Source organism: Antennarius striatus, chromosome 13 (genome assembly GCF_040054535.1).
Source record: "Antennarius striatus isolate MH-2024 chromosome 13, ASM4005453v1, whole genome shotgun sequence".
In the NCBI taxonomy this organism is placed as follows: domain Eukaryota; kingdom Metazoa; phylum Chordata; class Actinopteri; order Lophiiformes; family Antennariidae; genus Antennarius; species Antennarius striatus.
Genome location: NC_090788.1, coordinates 459,631 through 486,715, shown reverse-complemented (window position 1 = coordinate 486,715; position 27,085 = coordinate 459,631). Strand labels below are relative to the sequence as shown.

At 51.7% G+C, this 27,085-nt stretch overlaps 1 protein-coding gene and 1 long non-coding RNA gene across 3 annotated transcripts; one reads left to right on the top strand and one right to left on the bottom strand.

Moving 5' to 3' along the window:
• Window positions 1–111: 111 nt before the first annotated feature.
• On the bottom strand, window positions 112–26,733 carry LOC137606694 (uncharacterized). Of its 2 annotated transcripts, XR_011037897.1 has the most exons (4): window positions 25,900–26,733; window positions 12,140–12,255; window positions 4,774–4,939; window positions 112–770 (listed from the first exon to the last, which is right to left on the bottom strand). It is a non-coding gene; the product is annotated as an uncharacterized lncRNA (long non-coding RNA). The 2 variants fall into 2 exon arrangements; XR_011037896.1 differs by lacking the exons at window positions 4,774–4,939; window positions 12,140–12,255; window positions 25,900–26,733 and adding an exon at window positions 930–2,827.
• LOC137606692 (cornifelin homolog B-like) lies at window positions 2,997–5,749 on the top strand. Its single transcript, XM_068332074.1, has 4 exons — window positions 2,997–3,130; window positions 3,648–3,761; window positions 3,850–4,007; window positions 4,831–5,749. The coding sequence occupies exons 2-4, from the start codon at window positions 3,656–3,658 to the stop codon at window positions 4,951–4,953; spliced, it is 387 nt and encodes a 128-aa protein (XP_068188175.1). The 5' UTR covers window positions 2,997–3,130; window positions 3,648–3,655; the 3' UTR covers window positions 4,954–5,749.
• Window positions 26,734–27,085: the final 352 nt, after the last annotated feature.

The window sequence follows — 27,085 nt, the reverse complement described above, 5'->3', positions numbered from 1 at the left end:
ACAACCCAACACTTGTCTGGTGTAAGCCAGCTGTGATTGGCTCCAGTGATCAGAGGTCACTGGAGGTTAAAGGTCAGACATGGACCTGAAGCAGACGGAGTTGTGATCGACTGATGATCAATAACTGTTTATTGAACAGGGATCGATTCATATTTACAACAGTTTCATCAATCACAAAACAAGACAGCGACTCATCCTGGACCCGTAGGACCCAGTGTGACCCCCCCCATGACCCCATGCAACCTCGTGTGACCCCTATGACCCTGTGTGATCTGTGTGACCCCTTGTGACCCCTTTCCAACCCGTGGGGAATGGAACCAACGACAGCTGCCTACATCTCAGCGATGACCGGGAGCATCGGGGCCCTGACCCCCCTGACACCCCGGCCCCCCCGGGGCCCCCGGGACTTCCCGCAGGAGGGGCGACAGCCGGACACCCGGACACGAACCACCACTTCCTGTCTGTATGTCTCTGTGTCCTCAGTGGTCGTCCTGCTGGGCTCCAGCAGAACCTCAGCGGGTTCTCCACCCCCAGTTCTGTCCCGCAGGGACAGGGGGGGCCACACCGCCAGGGAGTCCACCTCCACCTGGGCCCCCGCCCATCCTCCACGAATGAGTCGCGCTGCAGTGAGGAAAGAGTCTGGATGGCTCGGGGGGGTCTTCACAGGGGGTGTGGGGCACGGGGGTCCAGACGAAGTAGGGGTCCCACCCGGACCAGGGGCCGTTCTGCTGCCCTCCATCGTCTCCCCCAGGTCAGACGAAAAGTACTTCCTGTCAGGAGATAAAAAAGTTCATGTGCTGCTACTAATGCTAAAGGCTAATGCTAAATGCTAATGCTAAATGAGTTCAAGTTTCACCCAATGTTTATTTTATACTTTAAAGTTTAAATTAAACTCAGTTTAAAATGTTTAACATTAAAAAAAAACTCACCGTTTTTTTTTTTCTGCAGGAACAAAATGAAGATTAAAACCTTTGGATTAAATAATCCTGAGGCTGAATCCAGATCAGATGAACCGGCGGCGTAAAAATAAAACGGAGTAAATCAAAAACTTCAGGCGTCAAAAATATTAATTAGTAATCAGATTACTAAAGTAACGGAGCAGAGGAACCAGTTCCCCTCGTCTCAGCTCGGTTAACTCCATCTGACCCCCCCTTCATGCCAGCCCTGCTTTAAATCAGCTTCAAGGGGGCAAAGTACACTTAAGGGGCGGGGGGGGGGGGCACCAGGCTCAGGTCCAACCTGGCTTCACCCCCCCTCCTCTCCAGGAAATCCTCTGGTTTCATTTTAGTGTCGTCAGGAAAACATGATGTAAACAAACATCAGGTGTTTGTTCACTTGTTGCCCCGCCCCCTCCAGCCTTTAGCCGTCAGGACTGAGTTAGCATTCACGCTAATTTCACCTGCATTTCTTTGGATGTAAAAAGACTTCATCTATACTGAGTAACAGGATGTAGTGTGAGCAGCTCCCCCCGGTGGCCAGCAGCAGTAACACCACCGGCTCACCCAGAGCTGATGAGTCGGTTCACCGGACGTGAGGAAGGTTCTGGGTTCATCAGGAGGATTCTTCAGTTCCGACGGTGTCTGGTCCACTTTACCACCCCTGTGGGGTGTGGTCAGTTTATGACCCCTGTGGGGTGTGGCCAGTTTATGACCCCTGTGGGGTGTGGCCTGTGCTATTCACATTACGACGGTGGTTGACACGTGAAAGTTGTGACGCTGTCTGGACCGGACCGGACCGGACCGGACCGGACCGCGTCGGAGCAGGAGAGGACGACGAGCGTCTCCTGTTCCAGAGGAAAACCTTTCCTCCTTACTCAGAACCAAAGACAGAGTTTTGTCGGCGTCACGCTGCACCTGCCTGAGTCATGACGCGGGGGTTCAGGAGGCGACTCTTCTGACCTGGTTTTTCCCGCTGAACTCTTCCCCCCGCCTCGGGAACAAAAGTCGGAGTTATATTTACTGTGAGCTCGCCTTCTGTTTGCTCTGGTCGGACCCCTGACCCGCCGTCGGTTCAGTCGGTTTACCTGATGCGTCGGTTCAGTCGGTTTACCTGATGCGTCGGTTCAGTCGGTTTACCTGCTGGACCCCCGTCCGTTCCTGAGGATCCAGTTTTCCCAGCAGCAGCCGGGCGAGGCCGCCGCCCGCGGGTCGAGAACCCAACACCTTCAACAACGCTCTTGTTGACGTTCCAGGAGCCAATCAGACTGTTGAACATGACCCAAACCAGCCACTGGTTGCTATGACAACCTCACTTCTGGGTTTCCGTTGGAGAGTCTTCCTCTGTCCCAGACGTCCAGACGTCCAGACGTCCAGACGTCCAGACGCCGGTGGCGGCGGCGGCCGATGAACCGACCCGACCAGCTGATAATCAGAACGATAAACGTCTTCCTGGTTTCTATCAGTCCTGGTTATTTAGAACAAATATTACTGTCACCCCCCCCCGACCCGTTTGGGTCCACCTGAGACCTGGTAGGACCTGACCAGGGGGGGTCTGGTTCCATGAAGGACAGGAGGTCACGTGTTCTCTGACACGAAACCTCGTTCCTGTTAGCGGAGGTCGTCAAGCCGACTGGAACTGGATGCCAGGTCATGGGGGGGGGCTGGAACAGGCACGGCCTGCTCCAAATATGGAGGTCAGGGATCTGGGTCAAAGGTCAGACGAAAGCCGTCCAGTCAGCAGAAAACACAGGAAGAAAAAGCAGCTCAGCGCCCCCGCCCCCGCCCCCCCAGGGGGAAACGTTCTGTTAAAGCTGGGCTTTAATCGTCAGCTGATCTTATTTTTAACCTCAAACTGTTCACACAGCCAGGTGGGCGTGGCCTTCTCCACCACACGTCACACCTGACTGACAGGTGTGTTTACAGGTTGATTTGGGGGCGGGGCTTGAGGTGGTTTAGCTGGTTTTAATCAGAATCAATGATCAACAGATCAGATCTCAGACCAGAACCAATGGCGTTGATGAAATGACCGCCGTCCTATTTTTAGCCCCAGGTGCTAGCGCGGCGGCGCTAGCGGGGGCGGGGCAGACCTGTTTGTCCGGTTGGTCCTGAGACGTTTCTCCTCTGCAGGTATTTGTGAGCAGACGTGAGCAGCCGTCAGTCATCAGGACGCCGGCGCCGCCGCTCGCAGACAGGTGAGGCTTCCAACACCACTGCTAGCATTAGCATTAGCTTCTGGGTTTCTGCTGTTGGGTGAGACGGACCGTCAGGTCGGGCGTGTTGCCAGATAGATACGCCAATGATCACAAAGCGGGAAATTCAAAAATGTAATCAGATTATAAATATATGACCTGAAAGTAGGGTTATTAGCTGGATTACGTTTCTTTATTGGCTCCTGATCGCCAATAATCAATAAATCGAGTTCCAATCGACGCCAACGACGAGAAAACGGTGAGAAGCTCCGCCATTTCTGGGCCTCAGAGGATGAAACGGTTTCATCCAATCAGAAACAAGGGGCTGTCCATGAGCAGAGAGGGGGTGGGGCTAGGATCAGAGTGCCGGGGGGCTCCAGCCTCCTGCCCCCCATTGATGATACTGAACGTTTGATTTTAAGAAGTTAGAATATTCAAATGTCCTGAAAGCGAATGAAACGCTGCGGCGAAGAGAAACAACTTCCTGTTTGAACGCGTTTGGCTCCACCCCCTCTTCCAGGCGCCGTGATGTCGTCGACGATGGTCGTCACGCAGCCGCAGCCCGTCATGGAGGCCCAGGACTCCCAGGAGTGGGGGTCCGGGATTTGTGACTGCACCCAAAACACGCCCGAGTGTAAGGAGCTTGTAATCTGATTACTTCATCTGTTAGCCCCGCCTCCTGCGGGATGTTGACCTGTTTGTTTGTTTGTTGTTGTTTACAGGTTGCTTTGCCTTCTGGTGCCTGCCCTGCTTCGCCTGCAGGACCAGCAGGAAGTACGGAGAGTGTCTCTGTCTCCCCCTGCTGGACTACCTGCCGTCCCTCATCCCCGCCGCCAGCCTGGCCATGAGGGTGTCCATGAGGCAGCGCTACGGCATCCGGGTGAGGCCCCGCCCACATGAACATGACGTCACCGCGTCAGAAAACAAACAAAAATTTCACACATATAAGGAATTAATGATAAAAATAATTCAGAATCTTCAGATTTGAAAAATAATTACTAGTTAAAAAAAACAAAATCAAAATTAAAATTAAATTAAAATTAAATTAAAAAATTAAATTAAAATTAAAATTAAATTAAAATAAAAAATTAAAATATTGAAATTATTATAATTAATATTACATACATACATACATATGTATATACTGTATAGATATGTATATATACATACACATACATACATATGTTATATATATGTATATATATATACACATACATACATATGTTATATATATGTATATATATATATACACATACATACATATGTGTGTGTGTGTATATATATATAACTTATTTTAAATGTCAAGAACAATAAATTCAGAATTAATTTAAAACATTAAACTACAAACAGCTTCTGTTTTATACTGATCAGTGAATTTATTTCTGATCTGACTTCCTGAAGTTGATCAGAACCAGAATCACGAGTAGTTCAACCTGTAAGAGTGAAACTAGTGAAAGTAGTCGGACCGGTTCCTGTAGAACCACTGAAATACCTGAATGAGAATTAGAGAACGGAGCCATCTGATTGGACGACTGATCAGCCAGTCATCTTCAGCTGTGAGGCCCCTGGAGCAGAACCAGAAGCAGAGCCTGGTCCAGAGCCCGTAGGGGGTCCTGGACAGCGTTTGGGGGGGTCAGAGCTCCTACCTGTGGGGGCGTCCAGGTGGACCGGGTGGTGACGGGGTTCCTTTCTCTGTCCTGCAGGGGACGCTGTGCCGGGACTGCGTCTGCTCCTTCTTCTGCTACCCCTGCTCCTGGTGCCAGATGTCCAGAGAGATGGCCCGCAGGAACATCCAGGTGGTCCTCATCAGCGCTAAACAGACATGACATCACACCGGTCACCTACGACCTCAACCAGCCGATCGCCCCGCCCCCTGACCTCCCGCCCCTCCCCCACCCGACAGCCAGTGACGCCCTGCTGTCGCAAAAATGAACATTTCTTTAAAATTGAACGTTAATCACACTCACTGTGGTCTGATAGCAGGGTGCTAACCTGTGCTAGCATCCTGCTAACACGCTAGAATCAGTTTCCCTTTCTGCTGCTTGTGCTATGGATCTGGTTTCCACGGATACCGAACTGAAGGATGGGAAGAAGAGAGGTTGTGAACATTGAACGTTGACCCTAAAGGGGCAGCGGTTGGATCTTTACCTTCATCTGATTTATTTCCTGATAACTTCATCATCATTGAATCGATAATAAATTTATTCCAGTTGTCATCACAGCTGCAGGAAGTGACTTTTCACTGTGAATGCTGCCGCTCTGTCTGCTGGGCCTGAACCGGCCGCTGGGGGGCGCCACACTCCTCACTATGAGTCCTCATGGTGGGGCCATGCGGGGTCACCGCGGCAGCAGCCCCGCAGACCGACACGACTCCACCGGAGTCTGATTGGAGCCTCACGTCCTGTCAGAGACGAGTAAGTACTGATGTCTTCGTGATGACGTCATGACAGTTTGACCAGATTGATCAGATTGTGTTTACAGTGATCCTTCGTTCCTCGTGGTTAATGTGTTCCACGCGATTAACGAATTCCACGATAGCAACAAACTAATTGTCTCATTTTTAAAGTGAATGTAAACGTTTCTGACCCCCCCATTCTGATATTAAACCACCTTCTATCTGTATTTCCTTTAAACTCTCTGACAGACTGTTTAAAACACTTTGTGTCTCACAGAAGTCAGAGACTCACAGAACGTAGAACACTTCCTGATGCTGTCAGCCAATAGAATGAGAGTACGGTGTCACGTGACTGCCTACCAAAAATCCACAATGAGGTGAAGTCGTGAGCGTTGATGCACGAATGCGTGAGGGCGGACTGTATATATATATATATATATATATATATATATATATATATATACACACACATATATATATATATATATACACATATATATGTGTATATATATACATATATATGTATATATATATACATATATATATACATATATATACACACACAGTATATATACAGTATATATACATGTATATATATATATATATGTGTGTGTGTATACATACATGTATGTAGTGTATATATGTATATATACATTATATACATGTATGTATATCTAGTGCACAGAATTCAGACCAGCAGAATGAAGAACTGGTAACCATGGAAACAGAAAAACTAAAATCAAACAGTGCTTCAGGTTTAATTTCGTGTTGATATTTAATGAACCAAACGTGGTTCAGCTGAGCAGAACCCACAGAAACCCCTGGGGGGTCTGAAGGAGGCAGGAGAACCAGGGACGCCCCGGAACCGGAGGAGCGGGCTAACCAGCCGCTAGCGGCTAACGCCACGCGTCCCGGTGTTTGTCTGCCCTCTAGTGGCCACAAACCGTCCGACGTCACGTTTCGCTTTTCCTCCAGGAAGGAGAGTCTGAAAGGCGCCGCGATCACGTCGAATCACGTTCGATAACCGATCCCATTCGGTGGCCCCGCCCCCCCCGCCCAGCCGCACACTTGCCCCGGTGTTCACTGTAAACTGCCCAGTGGGTTGTTTTTAATGGGATTATAATGACAGTTATGGTTTGAAGAATTGATGTTTGTGACTTTTACGAGGTGTGAGTGGGGGGGCGGGGCCGGCGGCTCATAGAGGCAGCTGGAATGTTAATTGGTGGGGGCCACCGCCGCCCTCTTTGTTCTGCTGGTCATACTGGGCTTCTGTTAGGGGCCAAGGGCCTGATTTAGAATCTGTGACTTCAACCCCCCGCCCCCGGACCCCCCCACACACATATTACCCCACCTAAAGCCCCCCGACCCTCCTGCCCTCCCGTTATGCTGCTTCGCTCATTTCCTCCCCGTTGATCAGGTGGTTGACCCCGCCCCCTCCCCCTTGGATTATTGACCATCCAAACCGCTAACACACTTCCTGTCGCTATGACATCACTTCCTGCCACTAAACACACGTGTCGTGTGTCACCATGGAAACGACCTCCGTTAAATGCATTTGTTTACACCACAGATGGGTAAACATGTAAACAACCACAGCTAGAACCAGCAGCATTAGCATGTTAGCTAGGACGCTAGCACAAGTCAGCTGGTTAGCATCGTGTTATCAGGCTACGATTAGCCTCCTACACCCCCACAGGTATGACATCATCACCAGCCTTTAGCCGTCTCAACAGGCTAGCATGTTAGCGTTAGCTAGCTGAAACAGGCTAGCATTAGCTTGATTCATGAAGTATTTAAATAGACGTTCTCCCTGAACCGGGGGGGGGCGTGAACCTAACGGGTGACGGCCCCCGATCCGGGGTCAGGGGATGTATTTGAACCCGTCAGCCGTCCGTCACGAGGCCCCCCCCTGACGGATGGAGGCAGCGCCTATCAGCCGCCCCCCCCTCGTGTCCAGGGGAAGTGTTCCTTTAAGAGACGAGGTCGGAGTCGGCTGATAGCGGCGCAGGTTAAGACGGGGGGGCGGGGTGGGGGGCCTCGTCCGACACGGGCTATCAGACGACGGGCCCCCGAGTAAACAACCCCCCGTGACCCCCGAGAGCAACGGCAGCAGGGAGCAGCTGATAGCGGGAGATGGATGGGCGGGGCCGGTGACGGGGCGGGGGGGCCGGGGCAAAGGGGCAGGAGCCGTCCGATCGCTCAGCGCCGTTAGCATCCGATGGGTGAGCGTTAGCATCCGTTAGCATCCGATGGGATTGTAGCTTTGGATGCTAACGTGTCACAACAAACAAACAAACAAACAAACAAACAAACATCCTGGTTGTTGTTTTGTTCGTCGGCGGACGAATCAATAAAGTTGAGACAAATCTGAAGACGTTTCTCTTTTCTGGCTCCGTTTAAAACCCCAAACCATCATCATGTGGTCGCGTCTCTTCTGGTTTAGGGAGGGAGGGGGCTCATCGCTTTGATTAGTCAACCTGGTCGTTCAGATAAGGTTCTGTCATTGATTATTGATTGGTTCCCTCCTCCTTCGGGGTCGTTCGGGCTCTAACGGCCGTCGGGATTAAATCCCACAGGAACCTGATGATTCGTCGCTTTTCTTTGGTTCTAGTGAAAACAAAGTTTAACGTGCTCTGCGTCATGGCCGCCGCCGTCCACTAGGGGGCGGGCCGCCAGTCCGATAGCGGTCCGCCAGTCCGTTAGCGGTCCGCCGGTCCGTTAGCGGTCCGTTAGCGATCCGCCGGTCCGTTAGCGGTCCGTTAGCGGTCCGTTAGCGATCCGCCGGTCCGTTAGCGGTCCGTTAGCGGTCCGCCGGTCCGTTAGCGGTCCGCCGGTCCGTTAGCGGTCCGTTAGCGGTCCGTTAGCGATCCGCCGGTCCGTTAGCGGTCCGTTAGCGGTCCGTTAGCGGTCCGCCGGTCCGTTAGCGGTGATGTACAACTCCTGGAAACGACCTGTGAGTCCATCTGAAGGTTCACTGAGAGGCTGAAGAAGACCCACCCCTCCTGAGCGATCTGGTCCAGGTAGAACCCGTGTGAACCAATCAGAGCAGGATGTCAGCAGGTCGACGCCCACGTCCTCCAGAGCAGAGACGTTTCCTCTGGAACCCGGAGATCAGATGGAATCTAGATCAGAACGGGATCATTCAGGATCGGTCAGGAGGGAACGGAGCGGATCCAGATCCACACCGGGTCCAGGTTCTAGTCTGGATCCAGGTTCTGGAGGGGGGGGTGGAGACGACGCTGCCCCCTGCAGGGAGTCTCCATCAGGGGTGGGTCGGCAGGAGGTGGAGCTTCATGAGGCCGATCCACAGCCGTCCATCCGTGACCTGAGATAGAGGTGTTTAATAAGCCCCGCCCAATCAGCCGCCAGCCACACGGGAGCAGCTGATTGGTTCAATCATTCTGTAAACAGCTCGACCAATGAGGCGTGACTGACTCTGAAGTAAGGGGGGAGGAGGGGTCTGGTGAAGGGGTTCTGTTCCTACCCAAGGAGGTCACATGATGGATCACATGACGTCCAGCATCACGTGTGTTAGCTAGTAGCTAACACAAATGTAAAATACATCCATCAGCTAACGTGGCTACTTGCTAACTTAACGTAGTAGAATGTTTCTTAGCTAATGTTAGCGTAGCTGGTGTAAAGTACGTACATCCGCTCCCATCAGCTAACGTTGCTGCTAGCTAACGTTAGCTAGTGGCTAACAGTCGTTACCAATGGAAGCTGATGGAGGTTTGTTACATCTAGAATGTGAATAAATAGAAATAACAATAAAGATAATGATAAAGATAAATAACATAAATAAAGGTTAATCTGGCGTTTCTCAGGGATTATTTACTTGTTTATCGGTAACGAAACGTTTCTCAGGTAAACAAATCGTCTCTTTTAATCTATTCTACATCTTTTTTTCTCCACGTTTGTCTGAAAACCGTCGTTTCCTGAACGTCTCAGGAAATCCTGGATTATTCTGAGTTTATTTAAATCTGAGATTTGAGATTAATCCTGAATCTCAGATTTTTAAATCTGGTCTCCTGTTGCCCTGTGGAGCCTGCTGGGGGTATTTTTATCCATGGGGGGGTTATTTTTAGCGGTGTCGTCCTCTCTGACCCACAACACCACTAACTACTCTGACCCCCGCCCCCCCTCCACCTCCGCCCCCCACCCAGACTCTTCGTCACCGTGGTGATGGCTAGACTAAACACTGAGCAATATTCACCAGATCCACCTCCAATTGGATCATTACAAACATTAAGGAGCCCCACCTGGACCCCCCCGGCCCCCCCTCTATTTTAAGTGCTCGCTCACGTGGACGTGAAATTAACATTCTTGTGCCGGTAAACAGAGGGGGGGGGGGCGATGCATCACTGCCGCCAGACAGACGGTTTGAGGCCCGGAGCGTTTACTGGCGCCGTCTCCACCCAGGGCCGCCGCCGGCCAATCAGGAGACAGACGAAGAACCGCGACACGATGTTCATCAAGTCCAACGGCGAGGAGGAGTTCAGGTCTGAAACCAGGAAGAGGAAGTGGGGGAGGAAGAGGAGGAGCTACAAGCTCTTCATCGACTTCATCAAACCCATCAGAACACGGTAACCACGGTAACCAGCTTCATAACGGGTCTGGATCCGAACCGGTGACCCACAGGGCCAACCCCCCCTCTGACGTCATTCACAACATTCAGTCGTCATGACGACGAGTCTGCCTCCAGCATCCCAGAACAAACGCCAGCTAACGCTAACGCTACAATCTGTTTATTCTCCTGCTTTAACAGGATTCAGGGCGGGGCCAACGCGGGTCAGGCTGACCCGGGGGGGCTGGGGGGGTCATGTGACTGAATGAGAACCAGCAGCAGACATGTTGGAGTCCCCGCCCCCCCGGATACGAATGGACTGACCGCATTCTAGCGTGACTCCACATCAGTCAAGACACACACACACACAGACACACACACACACACACAGACACACACACACACACACACACAGACACACACACACACAGACACACACACACACAGACACACACACACAGACACACACACACACACACAGACACACACACACACACACACACACACACAGACACACACAGACACACACACACACACACACACACACACACACACACACACACACACACACACACACAGACACACACACACACACACACACACACACACACACACACACACAGACACACACACACACACACACACAGACACACACAGACACACACACACACACACACACACACACACACACACACACACACACACACACACACACACAGACACACACACACACACACACACACACACACACACACACACAGACACACACACACACACACACACAGACACACACACACACACACACACACACAGACACACACACACACACACACACACACACACACACACACACACACACACACACACACATCAGTCACGTCCCGTAGATGAACTTCCATCGTCTCCGTCGGTGATAACAAACCTCTTAAGCTCAGCGGCCAATCAGAGAAGAGAACCTGACGTCTCTCTTCATTTTCATTTTTCTCTTATCTCCCTCCACGGGGGGGCTAATAGCTGGGGGGGGTTCCACATACCAGCCAGTTCCTTTGACTGGGGGGGTGCTGATAAATCATTGGGGGGTCACACGGCTTCCATGTTCCCCCGAGATAGAGGAGGACGCCATCCGACTGAAGGCCATCCGACTGAAGCCATCCGACTGAAGCCATCCGACTGAATGCATCCGACTGAAGGCATCCGACTGAAGCCATCCGACTGAAGGCATCCGACTGAATGCATCCGACTGAAGGCATCCGACTGAAGGCCATCCGACTGAAGGCATCCGACTGAATGCATCCGACTGAAGCCATCCGACTGAATGCATCCGACTGAAGGCATCCGACTGAAGCCATCCGACTGAAGCCATCCGACTGAAGGCCATCCGACTGAAGGCCATCCGACTGAAGGCCATCCGACTGAAGGCCATCCGATCAGCCCAGCTGGAGGAACGGAGGCGGTGGCGGTGGCGGCGGCGGCCTGTGATGCGGTCCGACCGCTACCAGATGATGAATCCATTCAGTTTGTTTTAGACACGTCCTGTCGCCCCCCCACCCCCCCTTGAGGAGGTGAGCAGCCCCCGTCTGTTTGCTTGACGCTGGCTCGTTGCCACGGCAGCCGGTCGCTCTCGACGACTGTTTGTTTAATTCTTTCACAAAAATGTTCTCTCTGACGTTTCCTCCTTTATTTCTAATAACTTCCTGTAAACACCACAGAACGGAGCGGCGGCGCGCTAACCTTCAACAAACACTGGGGGAGAGTTAGCGCCAGCGCTAGCCACGCTAGCTGTGCAGCAGCGTGATGCAGTGAGGCAGGACTGAATGATGATGTGGGTACGCTAACAGGGTGCTAATGATGTCTAGCACAGTGACAATATCCAAACACAGTGTGCTAACATGCTAACAGTGATCATGCATACATGATCAATAACAATTATCACGCTCAGAGCGACCATGCTAACACACATGCTAATCACAATAGCCATGCTAACAAAGCTGGCTGCAGAGGGGATGAAGGTGAGACCCAGGGAGGTCTCTGATTGGTCCGGTCTCACTCTCACCTCGTCATCGCTTCTGACCACGCCCATTCTCTTCGTCCAATGGTTGACGCCCCTTCGTCTGATCGCTCCTCCTCCTCTCATAAACAGGAAGTTACTTCTCTTCCAGGTTAGCGATGCTAAAGGAGAAAGTTAGAAAAGAGGAGATGAGGAGGAGGCGTGGCCTGTTTCACCTGCATTCTAGTGTTCGTTTCCATGGCAACCAGGTAACCAGCAGACGCTAAGGCGGTTTGTTTCCTCCTGATGTCTGCGGACGTTATAGACATTTATTAAATACTTTTAAATTTAAAAGACTTCTTCTGAAACACGCAGTGAGTAATCAGAGCAGCTTTGGATCGATCGATTGATCTATTGATCGATTGATTAGTGGTGAAAGAGCTTTAATTGCTGCTCCTTTATAGGCCGTATATAATTTATAATGTATAACCTTATAAGGTCGTATTTCTACCTCTATCTATTTTGGCCTTCCATCCACCACCACCACCACCCACTCGTCCCACCGCCGCCAACCCGACTGTGGCGAGGACAACCCCCCCCCCCCCCCACACACACACACCCTGCCCCCCTGCAGAGCAGATAAGGCCGGGCATCCGTCGGTGGACGCTGCATCCGTCACACAGAGCCCCGCCCCCGGCAGAGGGAGGGGGCGGGGCTACGGCACGAGTCATCCATTACGGCTGATGGCATCGTAATCGGATCAGACTGAAACGCCCTCCGGTCGCACTCAGACGGTTTAACCGCGTTAGCATCCGACCGGAAACCCAACGCTGAGTCAGCAGAAAGCAACAGGTCGCCATGGCAACACCACCGATGGGATAACGAAGCTGAACATCACCTGGATTCACTGACGAGTACCGCCAGACCGCTCTAGTTGGTTGGGGGTTATTTTCTAGGCGCCAAGCTAAGCTAAGCTAATTTTGACCTTACACCTGGTTTAGTCGTAGCTTCTCATTCATTCTGGTGTTTTTTTGTAAACGAACAAACAGATTGTTGGTTTTGTTTGCGTTTAGCGACGCCGGCGTCATTAGCGGCTAGCCCTGCTAGTCGGCATTAGCGCCAGACGCCCGACAGGAAAGCCCCGGCAGAGGCAACATTACCCCATTAAGGCGCTCACTAATCATGCTTGACCTTTTTCCTCCACATGTTGTAATGAGGCTCAGCTAAACCCTCCATTACCGGGGACCCCCCCCAACATGACCCCCCCATCATAACAGCAGCGAGGCTATTTCAGGTTCCTGGGACTGAACACGTCTCCTCCATTAAACCAAAACATGTGATCCTCCGGGTCCTTTAAAGCAATCAGGGGCTTAATTACAGTTCTGACCCCCCCACAGTGACCCCCCCCACCCAGAAACCCTCGTCCTGCACTTAACATCCAGCGGAGTAATTCCTCTGGAACCTCAGGCCCTTAAGAAGCTCAAGGTGTTGGATATTATCAAGGCTTAACGCGGGACAGCTCAGTGTGGGGGGGTGGGGGGCGGGGCGATGGGGGGGGCAATGGGGGGGCAAGAAAAGTTAGAATGGAGACGAAGGCAGCATTAAAACGTCCCGGAGGAGTGAAGACGAGCATTAAGGGGTGAAGGTTCATTTATTTATCCTCCTTCCTGAAGCGTAAACGGATCGTAAGTCAAACCGCCGCCGCCGCCAACGCCGCGCAGCCGCTGCAGTGAAGGATTGTGGGTCATCGCCAGGAGGAACCGGATCAAAACAACGTGCCGCAATGAGGAATGGAAGCGACGGTGCTATCAAACCCCAACGCCGCCCGACTTCCGCCGGCGACCTTCCAGAACCCGTTTGCACGCCATCCGTCCTGTATCCCATGATTCCTTTGGGCGTCTTGTCTTGTAAACGTCAGCGCCGCGGAGGAGAGACGGCGCTAAATCCTCCGGGGAGACATTCCTCTTCTCGGCTTCACCTTACGCTGAAAAGTAAATGTTTAAGCGAGTTGGGATAAACACCCTAAATCACGCCGCCGGCGCACCTTATGGGGTCATGGAGGAATTCTGGGAAATCAAAGTCGTCCCTCCGATAGGAGGCGGGGTTTGATTTAACGGACGGAGCGAGGCGCGCGGGCTGATGTCAACCTGTCTGACAGCTAACGCTAACATCAAGCCGCGTTAGCCGTTAGCGACAGCCGCGGCCTCATGACCTTCGTCGAGAGGCCGTGATGCATCGTGGGAAACACTATCTGCTCCCGTTCATAATGGAACGCCGCTCCGCGCGGGATGTAAACACAGATTAGCCGACGGCCGATTGGTCGGATTCTTGTCTTTGGAACCCAAACAAATCATTAAGCCGTGCTGGGGGGGGGGGGGGGGTAACCGGGGGTAACCGGGGGTAACCGCCACGGATGCAGCTGACCGGATGAACGACGGATGGATGACCCCGCTGGGGGTCAACGTGCTAGCTTTAGCGCTAACGTATTCTGAGCGGCCCCTTTAAGGAGGTGGTCATGTGACCGAGGCAAGCATCTCCACAAGAGTGACTCAGAACCCGATCAGAAATCAAACGTGCCCCGCCTCTCGGACCTCAACCCTGATTGGCTGTTGGGTCACATGATCGTTTCTTTATAAATCGCCGACTAGGTGAAACGATCGATGGATCAAACTTCCTCCAGAGCGACACAACAGAGAGTTTTATCCCCTTTTTGGCAGCAGAGGGTAAAAACAAGTAACCCCCCCCTCCATAATACCCCCCTGCTCCCCCTCCTGCCCCCCCCCCCCCAGTATCTGAGCTCCCAGGAAGCTGCTCTGGAGCCAGAGTTCTGCCCCATCCATCATCCTTATCAGGGAGCGGCTGGAGAGAAGAGGAGAGAGGAAGACGAGGAGGAAGGCTTTTCATAGGCCGACACACCGGCTGGGGGGGCTGGGGGGGGGCTGGGGGGGCGCTGGAGGAGGATGGAGGCGCTGGTGGGGGTCAGGGGTGATAAGCCTGGTACAAATAACCCCAGCAGGCCACATGAATGGCCCCATTTAGATGGTTTGGGTGGTGGGGGGGGTCGGGATGGGACGGGGGGGGGTCCTGGTGCAGTTACAGTTGTTCATCAAAGCGTCGACCCCGCGGCGGACCGGCTCAAATAAACACCCCAGTGAGAACAGAGGAATGTGTGATAACGTCGTCACGGCGACGGCGGAGGCGGCGAGGGATTCGAACCCAGAACCGCCCGACGGGTTCAGCGCCGGGCGGGAAAGTTTTATTCTCAGAGGCTTTCAGTTTCATGAGAAAATGAAAAAGTGATTCAGAAAAAAACCACAAGAATTCAGCGACGAAGACGAAGATGATGAAGATGATGAAGATGATGAAGATGATGGATGCTGAGTCATGTTTCCAGTATCTTTAAGGCGTGACTGAAAATGTTTCTGTGTCATCAGTTTCTGGAAGTCTAGGGAGGATCTTTCACTAAAAACATGTTTAAATAAAGTTTTGGAAAATCAAAAAAAACCCACAAACAAACAAACAAACAAACAAACAAACATCAGAGTTTCTATTAGAAATAAATCAGAACTCCTGGAAACTTTGGAATTCTGGGTAATATTTTCCATGGGCTCTGGTTGGGACGCGACCTCTTGATGGACAGCAGAGCGCCGCTAACGCGATTAGCGGCTAACGCTGCTAATTGTAGCGCCGCTGCCGGCCTGCTTCGCGGCCGCGGGCCCTCTGAGGGTAATCAGATTACTTCCTCCTCATGAAGAGGCTTCAAAAACCAGCAGATAAAGATCAGGACCCCCAGAAAGCAGATAAACGGGTTTGTTCTGTTCTGCCAGCCGACAAATCGAATCAGCCGTGTGTTCTGAGGCTCCGCCCCCTGATGCTGATGACCAGTGGCGGGGGGGGGCGATCCATCTCCTGCAGATGAAACACAATAACCGTGTGTCTGCAACGGGGTAGTTGGGTTAGGGCCGCTGCTCGGGGCCTGGGGGCCTCGGCGGCGGCGGCGGGGGGGCGGGGCCCTGCTCCAGCTGCGTGGAGCTGATTGGCCGGTGATCACATTAAAGCGGCGCTGCCTTTGTGTGGCGGCGGTCTGCTCTCCACCAGCGCTAACTGGTTTTGGCGTGAGCCAGACGAGCAGCCGCTTTGAAGGCGCGGCACGGTGGGAGGGGCCGACAGGAGGGGCGTGGCCTGGAGGCGCTGCTCGCCGCGTGATGCGATTAACGCCGCGACCGGTTCGCGAAGGAGAGATTGAAACCACGTTAGCGGCTAACGAGACGTCCACGTCTGCAGGAGAGGGAGGAGCTTATGGCCCCGCCCCCAAAGAGCTCAGCGTCGCTCGGCGTCCACTGGGGGGCGCAAGAGAGCCGACGCTCACCACGGGGTTCACCGAAGAACAAGAAGTAAACGTCTTCACCCCCGCGGCCCCCCAGGACCAACAGCTCCTCTAGGTCAAACTGGTTTCTGCTCCAGAACCGTTCACATCAACTGGATCCAGATCGGTTGGATCTGGTTCTGATTGGGATCCACATCCGTTAGACGTCGGATGGTTTCCATCAACATCCATCCACCAGCGACGGGTCAGAAACCTCCAAACGCTCAAAATGGCCTTCTGGGGCGGGGCCGGCGTTCTCTGGCTCCGCCCTCAGGCTCAGGGCCCAACGGGGGGGGGTTCTGATGGGTCCATAAATCTTGATGGGGTGTAAACGTGACGCCTAAACCGGATACTGGATGGCGAACAGAATGTGGGCGGGGTTACCACTGTGGCAGGGCGGGGCCAAAAACAAACATGGCCAAAGTGGGAGGAGACTGGGGGGGTCCCCAGGACTTCAGCATGAGCCCCCCCCGACGTTAAAGGTGGTACTGGCCGATTCATTAACACGCCTTTAGCATTGAGCTAACAGCTACTAGCAGCTAGCCTCTAACCCAACGGAGACGGTACAGCTCCTCAACACGCGTGTCAAAGGTCACGTGACCACCTGATGCCAAAACGTCTGCTGGTGGTGTCGGTGTACCGTGTGTTTACAAACAAACAAACAAACAAACAAACAAACAGGGTTCAACAGCTGCTGCTCGACCGACCAATCATCCAACCGACCAACCATCCAACCGACCAATCATCCAACCGACCAACCATCCAACCAACCAATCATCCAACCATCCAACCGACCAACCATCCAACCGACCAATCATCCAACCGACCAATGATCCAACCGACCAATCATCCAACCGACCAACCATCCAACCAACCAATCATCCAACCGACCAACCATCCAACCGACCAACCATCCAACCAACCAATCATCCAACCGACCAATGATCCAACCGACCAATCATCCAACCGATCAACCATCCAACCGACCAATCATCCAACCGACCAATCATCCAACCGACCAACCATCCAACCAACCAATCATCCAACCGACCAATGATCCAACCGACCAATCATCCAACCGATCAACCATCCAACCGATCAACCATCCAACCGACCAACCATCCAACCGACCAACCATCCAACCGACCAATCATCGAACCGACCAATGATCCAACCGACCAATCATCCAACCGACCAACCATCCAACCAACCAATCATCCAACCGACCAACCATCCAACCGACCAACCATCCAACCAACCAATCATCCAACCGACCAATGATCCAACCGACCAATCATCCAACCGATCAACCATCCAACCGACCAATCATCCAACCGACCAATCATCCAACCGACCAACCATCCAACCAACCAATCATCCAACCGACCAATGATCCAACCGACCAATCATCCAACCGATCAACCATCCAACCGATCAACCATCCAACCGACCAACCATCCAACCGACCAACCATCCAACCGACCTGATGCCGCCCATTGTTTCCACAGGGGCCACCGCTCCTCGGCACATTGACACACACACACACACACACACACACACACACACACACACACACACACACACACACACACACACACACACACACACACACACACACACACACACACACACTCTAATTGGAAGCGTCTGGCGGTGTGTGTCGGCGCGGCCTCAGCGCTTCTGTCTACACGTACGGAGGGTCGGACCTGAACACAGACTTAAAGCCCGGTCCCAGTATATCACGGGCCGCCGTCAGGCCCCGCCCCCTCCTGATGGATGGGCTGTGGGGGAGCGTGGGAGCGGCGAGCGGGGGCCGCGACGCCCACGGGATCGTCCACGCCCGGTTCCGACAGGAAGAGGCTCCGGGAGCCGAACGGATCGTATTATTTATACGGCAGATGTTTGAGGAACACGACACGCGGAGCGTCGAGGGTTAAACGTCACATGACCAGGAAGTTTAACGGAATGGAATAAATTAACGGGTTTTTTTTTTTGCACGAACAAATTTTGAATTTCCGTCACGTCAAACGACTGAATCCAAGCTGACGGAAGAAACTTCAAACGCAGTCATAAATCAGTGCTGGGGGGAAATAAATCTGCTTTACGACGTGACGGGACTGGTCAGCCTCAGGACGGGGGGCGGGGCCAAACGGCGCCGGTTTGCACTTTTATTAATTCTGTCAAAACGATAAAGACACGTTGAAACGTTTAAAGTCTGTGAGCTGAAAACACAAAAAACACTGTTTATGTGTCCAGCTAGCGTAGCAGCTAATATAGCAGCTAGCATAGCAGCTAGTATAGCAGCTAGTATAGCAGCTAGTATAGCAGCTAGTATAGCAGCTAGTATAGCAGCTAGTATAGCAGCTAGTATAGCAGCTAGTATAGCAGCTAGCGTAGCAGTGAGCAGCAGCTGCACAATCAAAGGAGGAGGAAATGAAAAAATTCAATGCAGCTAACACAGCAGTAGCATCGTAGCGTAGCATTCAAAGCACGTGGAAGGCGTGTCCAAATGTGGGCGGAGCCTCTGCCTGTAAACAGATGGGAATGAAGGCGATGCTTGACATCAGGGGGGAGGGACAAATGAATGAATGAACCGGCATCGCAGACGGCCGCTGTTATAATAAATTTAAATTTTAAATTTAAATTAAAAAATAATTTAAAAAAAAAGATAAAAAATAAAAAAAGATTTAAAAAAAACAAAAAATAAAAATACTTATAATAAGAAGATTTTTAAAAATAAATAAATATATAATTAAAAATTATAAAAAGATACATTTTTTAAAAAATTATTAAAAAAAGCGCCTTGACACAACCGTTGCTCGTCGCCGGTGACCCCCCCGTCGCTACATCCGATAGGACGGCAAGCCGTGACCCGACACCATGTGACAGCGGCAGCGGCCCTGACACGGCGGCGGGGCCCTCGGCTCACGGGGGCCAGATGTTCGGCGGCGCGGCTGAGGAGGAAGACAGATTTACGAGCGCGGCTTTAATGAGGTAACATCCTTTTCACTCATAAGACTTTTAAGAAGCGCGTTTTTTTTCCTCCCCCCACATGCAAGAAAAAGTAATTCCTCCTGAAGGAAGGATGGGAGGCAGGAGGAGGAACGCGGCTCAGGGGGAGGACGACTCGTGTTGGAACCGCACCATAAACACAACCTGCTGATTCTGCTCCCAACTGATTTGTGGTTTTAGTCTCTGAGGCTCGTGGGAAAAAACCCGGAGGACCCGACTCCTGCATAACGCCACCACGATGAAGATGAGCTGCTGCTTCATCATCTTCATCTTCAGGAAGTCCTCCCTGCAGGTGAGACGCCAATCAGCTGGGATGTCTCTAAACGTGTCCTTAAACGCATCGCTAACTGATGTTAGCTCGTCCCACAAACAGTTTAAGAGGGATGGAGTCATTAATGGAGATAAAGCTGAGCTAATAACGCTAACACGTTAGCTAGCATCACATCAAAAAGAGGCATGAAAAAAAAAGCGTCCGGTGTGATAAATTATGAATGAATTCATCAGGAATTTGTTTTGTTTTTTGTTCCTGCTGATTTCAAGACAACAAGCGTCAAAAAGTTTTAACAGTCGTTTGGATTTCACCGGATTTTTATTCAAGCTAGCAGTGATTTCTCCTCCCATGATCCTCTGCTTCATCACATCATCACAGTGTTTGGTTTTCTGTGTTCTCATTTATGTCGGATGAAAGTTCACCAGTGGAGGAAGTTTCCATGGCAACAGCAACAAACGTTTCATCTTCACAACCGACAGGAGAAAAAAACTCTTCCTGCAGCAGGAATGAAGACAAGATTTATTCCCTCCAGGGGTCAACGGGGCCCCTGAGGGTCCCCCAGAAGAATCATGTGACCCCCCCCCCCCCCCCCGCTGAATGTTAGAGAACTCTGTAAAAACGTCCGATCTGTCGGTGGATGGATACGACATCAGTGAGACCGCATCTCGTTCTTTACAGCGTGTTGGCGGATGGATACAAACATCAGTGAGACCGTAACTCGTTCTTTACCAGCTCCTCCTGTCGGCTCTACTTTCCCTCCTGAACTCTTCCGGGGTCGCCCCATCAGCTGCTGTCTTCTCTTTAACCTGCTGCTCTCGGATTGGGGCCCCCTCTATGGGGTTGGGGCCCCTCAGCAGATTGCGTCTTATGAAATGGGGGGGCCTCGGCATGTTTTTGGCGAGGCGGTGGGCGTCCATTTATGAGCTGCTAACACGAATGAAACAAGGTCTTAAAGGCGAGGAGGTAACAGAGGATTTGTGTGGCGGCCCCCGGGGGCCCTCACCTGGAACACTGGGGCCGATTGTCCCGGGCCCTGAATGGCGGCGTCATCACCCCCTAACTCCTCTGCTCATTATGGCCCCTCCAGCTCCGTTTCATGAATGGGGAAATGAGGCGGGTGGGAAAACAAGGTGGGTAAATATTGCGGGCCCCCGGCGGTGGCCCCCAGAGCGACAAGACGCAAAATTGAATTTCCGTGGCGGTGATGTAATCCGCCGGACTGAGATGCTATTATCCCAGGCTGGGGGGGCCATGAATCGCCGGCGCTCCGCCCGACGACAGGGCCCCGCCCGGGGGCCCCGCCCGGGGCCCAGCTGCTGGGAGCTGCCAGCTGATTTAGGACGCGGCCCCGAGCCGGAATGTCAACCATCTGCAGCAGGAGTAGGATTGGGCCGAGACGGACGAGACGCCATAAAACCGCCACCGCGTGAGGGGCGGGCGGGGCCACTCTGTGGGGGGGGTTCTCACGTGCGACTGGAAGCCCACAGGTGGAGATCGGGCCCCCAGACGTGAGGAGGAAGAGGAGGGTGTGTTTAAAACGGATTACGGGCTCCGAAACGCCGTAATCCTGCTCACAAGTAGTTATAACGCAGGGGGAGGGGCTTATCACGGGGCCCCACAGGGGGCGGGGTTATGACATCACAGCCAGGAGGAGCAACAGGAGAACGTCTACAGAGTCATCACTGGGGGTGGGGTTTGGAGCTGGATCGTCCCACATGTCGGGGGCAGTGAACGCATCACGGTGGAATGTTTAGCTAACGGCAGCTTAACGCTAATCCTAATCCAAACAACGACGCCACCCCGGGTTAGCTAATCGTTCTGCTCCACACGGGAACCGATCACACGGGAACCGATCACACGGAACCGATCACACAGGAACCAATCACATGGGAACTGATCACACAGGAACCGATCACACGGGAACCGATCACACAGGAACCAATCACACAGGAACCAATCACATGGGAACTGATCACACAGGAACCGATCACACAGGAACCAATCACATGGGAACCGATCACACGGGAACCGATCACACAGGAACCGATCACACAGGAACCAATCACATGGGAACTGATCACACAGGAACCGATCACACGGGAACCGATCACACAGGAACTGATCACACAGGAACCGATCACATGGGAACTGATCACACAGGAACCGATCACACGGGAACCGATCACACAGGAACTGATCACACAGGAACCGATCACATGGGAACCGATCACACAGGAACCGATCACATGTCTCCATGACAACCATTTAAAATAATTGCCTGCAGTCTTAAAGGGGAGTTTTAAAACATTTGGTCTATTTCTATTTGTTTTCAATAAACTATTCATTTCTTTGTGTCCTTTTGTTTTGTGATTTAAAAAAAAAAAAGTTTAATGGAGGGAAAGATTAATTAAATTAAAATTTTAGTATAGAAAATTTTTCATCAATTGATAAATTTGTAACATAAAGGTTGAAGAACAAACAAATCTAATTTGACAGAACCCTGGGCTTTATACTGGAAATTAAATTTTTATTTATTTACTATTTTAGAGACAGTGACCTCTGTGACCTTTGACCTCCGTCATTTTAAAAATGTATTTTTAAATTTTTAATTTACTGTGGATGTAAGAAATTAGAAATTAAAGCTAATGAACAGCTAATATTTATCTAAACTTCAAAATGGACAAAATTAAAATTGATTAAAAAACTGATATTATGAAGATAAAATATACAATATAAAACTTTATGGTTTAATAATCACTATTTATAACGTTTAATATCGAGATCACATGACCAGAAAAACAAACCACTAGCAGTCCAGGTTCACAGAGTGAAACAGTCCAGGTTCACACAGTGAAACAGTCCAGGTTCACAGAGTGAAACAGTCCAGGTTCACGCAGTGAAACGGTCCAGGTTCACGCAGTGAAACGGTCCAGGTTCACGCAGTGAAACGGTCCAGGTTCACGCAGTGAAACGGTCCAGGTTCACGCAGTGAAACGGTCCAGGTTCACGCAGTGAAACGGTCCAGGTTCACGCAGTGAAACGGTCCAGGTTCACGCAGTGAAACGGTCCAGGTTCACGCAGTGAAACGGTCCAGGTTCACACAGTGAAACGGTCCAGGTTCACACAGTGAAACGGTCCAGGTTCACGCAGTGAAACAGTCCAGGTTCACGCAGTGAAACAGTCCAGGTTCACGCAGTGAAACAGTCCAGGTTCACACGGTGAAACAGTCCAGGTTCACACAGTGAAACAGTCCAGGTTCACGCAGTGAAACAGTCCAGGTTCACGCAGTGAAACAGTCCAGGTTCACACAGTGAAACAGTCCAGGTTCACGCAGTGAAACAGTCCAGGTTGAATCCTGGTTTTATTCTTCTTTCCTTCAGCGACTCGGTTTCTGTTTTTTCTCAGTTTCTCAAATCTTTAACGACGGTAAAATAATTGAAAATAACCGATCAGGTGGGAACAAATCGTCCGTCGGGTAGAAAGACATTTAACATCTGTTCGATTCAACGATTAATTTTAATTTAATGTTTGAAATCATTTGTTGGAAACGGTTCTGGATCATCTCCCCTGATTGTTTCTGGTTCTGATGACGACAAACAGAACACGTTTCCTGTCCACACGGATCCAGAACCTGATCCAAGTTCTGGTTCTGGTATTTTTTCTACTAATATTTCCCTACGTGTTGAAGGAGCTGAAAAGTATTTACGGTTCTTCACCGATTCTCTTCTTGGGCCCAGAACCCGGTTCCTGTGCAGTAGCGCCAGCCTGCAGGCAGGGGGCAGTAGTTAAATTGGAATGGCCTCCTTTGCGACTGGAGTGAACTCCAGCGTCCCGCTGCGGGACGGGGGTCTCCGTCCCGAGGAGAACCAGGACCAGAACGAAACAGAACCCGGTCCGACCAACCAGTCGTCACGCGGTGAGCCGGTTGTCATGGCGACGGGGGCTTTGATGTCATCTCGCGTGCTCTCGTCCGTCCTGTCGGAGGTCTGGAGACGTTCAAGAGTGAAATTTGGTTAAAACGGACCGGAGACACGGCGGCTCGTTCTGCTAATTCGAAGCAATAAAATTAGGGTGGGGGGGACGGCGTTCGCACGCGGGCGGCGGCCAACCAGAGGCGCCCCCCCCAAACCAATCTGCCTTTGTTTGGGGATCTCGTGCCAGACTTCTAGCAACAGTTGATGATCTTAATTACATCTCAGGGCGTCTGGCGTCCTGCAGCTCCTCAGCGCCGCGTCCTGCCGGCCAACGCCGTCCTCAGGCCCAAGTGGAGCCGGTCCGTGTCCCGCCGCCCCACAAAACAGAACCAGAAGCCCGTCCGGTCCAGGGCCCGACGGTGATTCTAGGATTAATTTTAAATTGACGTAAACAATAGAAAATAACCTAAAATAGTTTGTTTTGTGTTACGATCAGGAACGACTGAACGTCCACTCGCTCAGTTCTCAGTTTGTTTTTTATTATAGTAAAGGAATATTTTTTTAAAAATTAATATGAAAAGTATCAAAATATATTGAGAAAATATTTTGTAAAATGTAAAAATATTAAAAACAGTAAAACTTTAAAATATTAAAATATTTAAAATATTGAAAATAAAAAATATTAAAAACATAAAAAATTTAAAATATTAAAATATTAAAAACATTAAAAATTAAGAATATTAAAATATTAAAAATGTTAAAAATGGAAAATAATAGTGATTAAACGTGAAGAAATTGTTTAAAAAATTTTTTCTCTGGTTTCTGAGTCGAGATAAAAAACAGAACCGTTCTGCGGCGGTTCTTACAGACGGAATGTTCATTATTGATATTATTAATATTGTTAAGATTGCGAAAATGTTTAACAGAACCGATCTCCAGATCCACCCCAGGACCCGTCCCGTTGGAGCGGACCCCCGGTTCCAGGCCCGACCCGGGTTCCTCGTGGTTCCTTGAAGATCATCGGCGCTCTAACAGTTAAAAAAGACGCAGGGACGCGACGTTAGCTTCACGCTAATTCTTTAAATGTGCGGTCGAGTCTTGACCCCCGGATGGGGGGGTCAAGGAGAACCTCTTCCCGTCGGGGACGGTCTCCTGAAGCTGAAACTGTTCAGGAGTCAAGATGGCAGCTCGGCCCAAACACTGACGTCACCTTCTGGGAAAGTCACGGACGGCGGCGTCTCCGCGGTAACGAGCGACTCCCCGTCTTCCCGGCATCCGTTATTTATACGGGGGCAAACCGCCGGCGTGATCCGTTCGTGCTCCTCATGCAAATGAGCTAAATGCGGACCCAAATTACAGCGTGTCGCCCGCGTGAGGCGGCGGCGAGCCGGACGATCGGCAGACGGGACGCAGCGGCGAGGCCCGGATGATTTGCTGCCGTTTGATTGGATTAGAGAACACATGCGTGGTGACGGGGGATAAATCTGAAACGGCGTGATTGCTGCTGAAACCTGGCGGAGACGTGGATTTAGACGCCGACCAAACCTCTCCTCCGGTCGCTGCGCCGCGCCGGCGCGTGCGTGAGGCTAATGCATGGCAGAGGTCAGGCGTTAGAAGCCCCGCCATAAAAAAAGCCCTAGGGGCAAAAAAGTGGGGGAAGAGAAGAAAGCCGGCAGCGGGGAGGAGGGGAGGCGTCTGTTTTTCCTCAGGAGCGCCGCGGCAGACCCGAGGCGACGTGGAAAAGCCGGGGAATGGGAACACGGGACAAAGAGCCCAGCCCCAGAACCAGCTCTACTAGAACCAGCTCTAAGTTCTGATCGCGGCCCCGGTTCTGTCTGTGTGGGGGGGCAGGAGGAGGAAATAATGCAGGAGTAAAAAGGGAAATGTTCCCACTCTGGGACAACGTCTCGGCGTCAAACAGGAAGCAGCAGCGGAGATTAAGAGTCAGAGGAACCGCAGAGGAGCAGGGCCGCATTCCAACCCGCTCACCAGATAGCAGCCTGACGCACCGGCTATGACCTCATTCACCTGAGCCAATGAGGGCCTCTCGTTTGGAGGCTCCGCCCTCAGTCGATGTCACCTCTAGAGGTGAACCCGGACTGTTTCACTGTGTGGACCTGGACTGTTGACTTTAAGCAGCAGTGCATTGTGGGTAACCCCGCCCCTCTCCTTGAGCGCGTCCAGTAAACCCCCCCCGTGTGAATAATTCTGACATTTTGTCATTTATTTGCTTCATCCTAATAACATCAAGGTAAAACCAAACCTGTGGATTTAAGCGGCTCTCGTCTGTTTTCTGTCACAGTGAGACGCTGGACTCCAGATTGATCTCCTCCACGTTTAGAATAAATCCAGATGCCTTCAGGAGATCCAGACCCGGCGCACGTAAGGCGTGTTCCCTGCACCGAGTGTTAGCGTGATCTGACAGCTACCTGATGTCATTGCCTCTTGTGTTACTCCCAGTAGACAAACAGGGTATTTGACCCGGGTCTGCACTGTCCCGGGTCTGGCAGGGGTCCTGGGGTCCGGGGGGTGGGGGGGCGCTGGCACCAGGGGGGCTTAGCCCAGATTGACCTGGAGCCCCCGTCTCCCGGTTCCCACAGCTGGACGCAGCAAAGCACTCACGTCAGATTTATGAGCTCCCAATCACACGCTAGCACCCCAGACATCTCTGCTGGGATACGCGGCTAGCGTTAGCATAGCATAGGTGGCGCTAGACGCTCCGGTCATGTGACTCACCAGAAACAAACAGTAAAACAACGGACACGTCTCTCAGACTAACAGACATGAACGATCATCTGTGGAAACGTTTCTGACTGAGGAGGATCCTCATTGGTTAGCTGCCCGCTTTAAGCTCCGCCCACTGCCTGCACAGCAACCGACCTCTTGACCTCTCAGACGCTGAATGTTTGGTGTCTCTGCTGCCGACCAGAATCCATCATCTGATGTTTGACGTCCAGACAAAGCCACCGTCGTTTGGCTTTGATGTCAGCGCTACGTTAGCACGCCAGCTAACGCTCAGAACGCCGTCCTTCACGCGGCGGACGCTGAGCAGACGCCTCCACGCTGATAAACTGGGCTCGGCTTCGGCTCCAGAGACCAAAGGTGTGAACAGAGCGTGAGGGAAAGTCCGTCCAGCCCCGCCCACCCCGCCCCGCCCGGGCTGATAGCGTAAAGGTCATCCCGTCAGCCAGCCGCCGGATCGCGTTCTGATAACATCCAATCAGAGGCTGAGAGCCTGGTGCTGCATTCCAGCGGCTGGTCTGACAGCATCATGGAGGCGACGCGGCGCTATTTAAAGGTCTGAGCTGATAGGAGCAAAACGATGCGTTCAAGGCCCACAGGACTCCACCACGTCCCAGCTCCACGGGACACAGCGGTTCTGTTTGGAACGTGGACCCGAGTCGCCGGACCTCATGGGTCACGTCTGGATCCAGAGGCCCCGCCTCGTG

Excerpts from the sequence above, each read along its gene's own strand:
- LOC137606692 (XM_068332074.1), top strand. The coding sequence starts at position 3,656 with ATGTCGTCGACGATGGTCGTCACGCAGCCGCAGCCCGTCATGGAGGCC. Across the intron at positions 3,762-3,849 it reads CACCCAAAACACGCCCGAGT|GTTGCTTTGCCTTCTGGTGC; the intron begins GTAAGGAGCTTG and ends TGTTGTTTACAG. Across the intron at positions 4,008-4,830 it reads GGCAGCGCTACGGCATCCGG|GGGACGCTGTGCCGGGACTG; the intron begins GTGAGGCCCCGC and ends TCTGTCCTGCAG.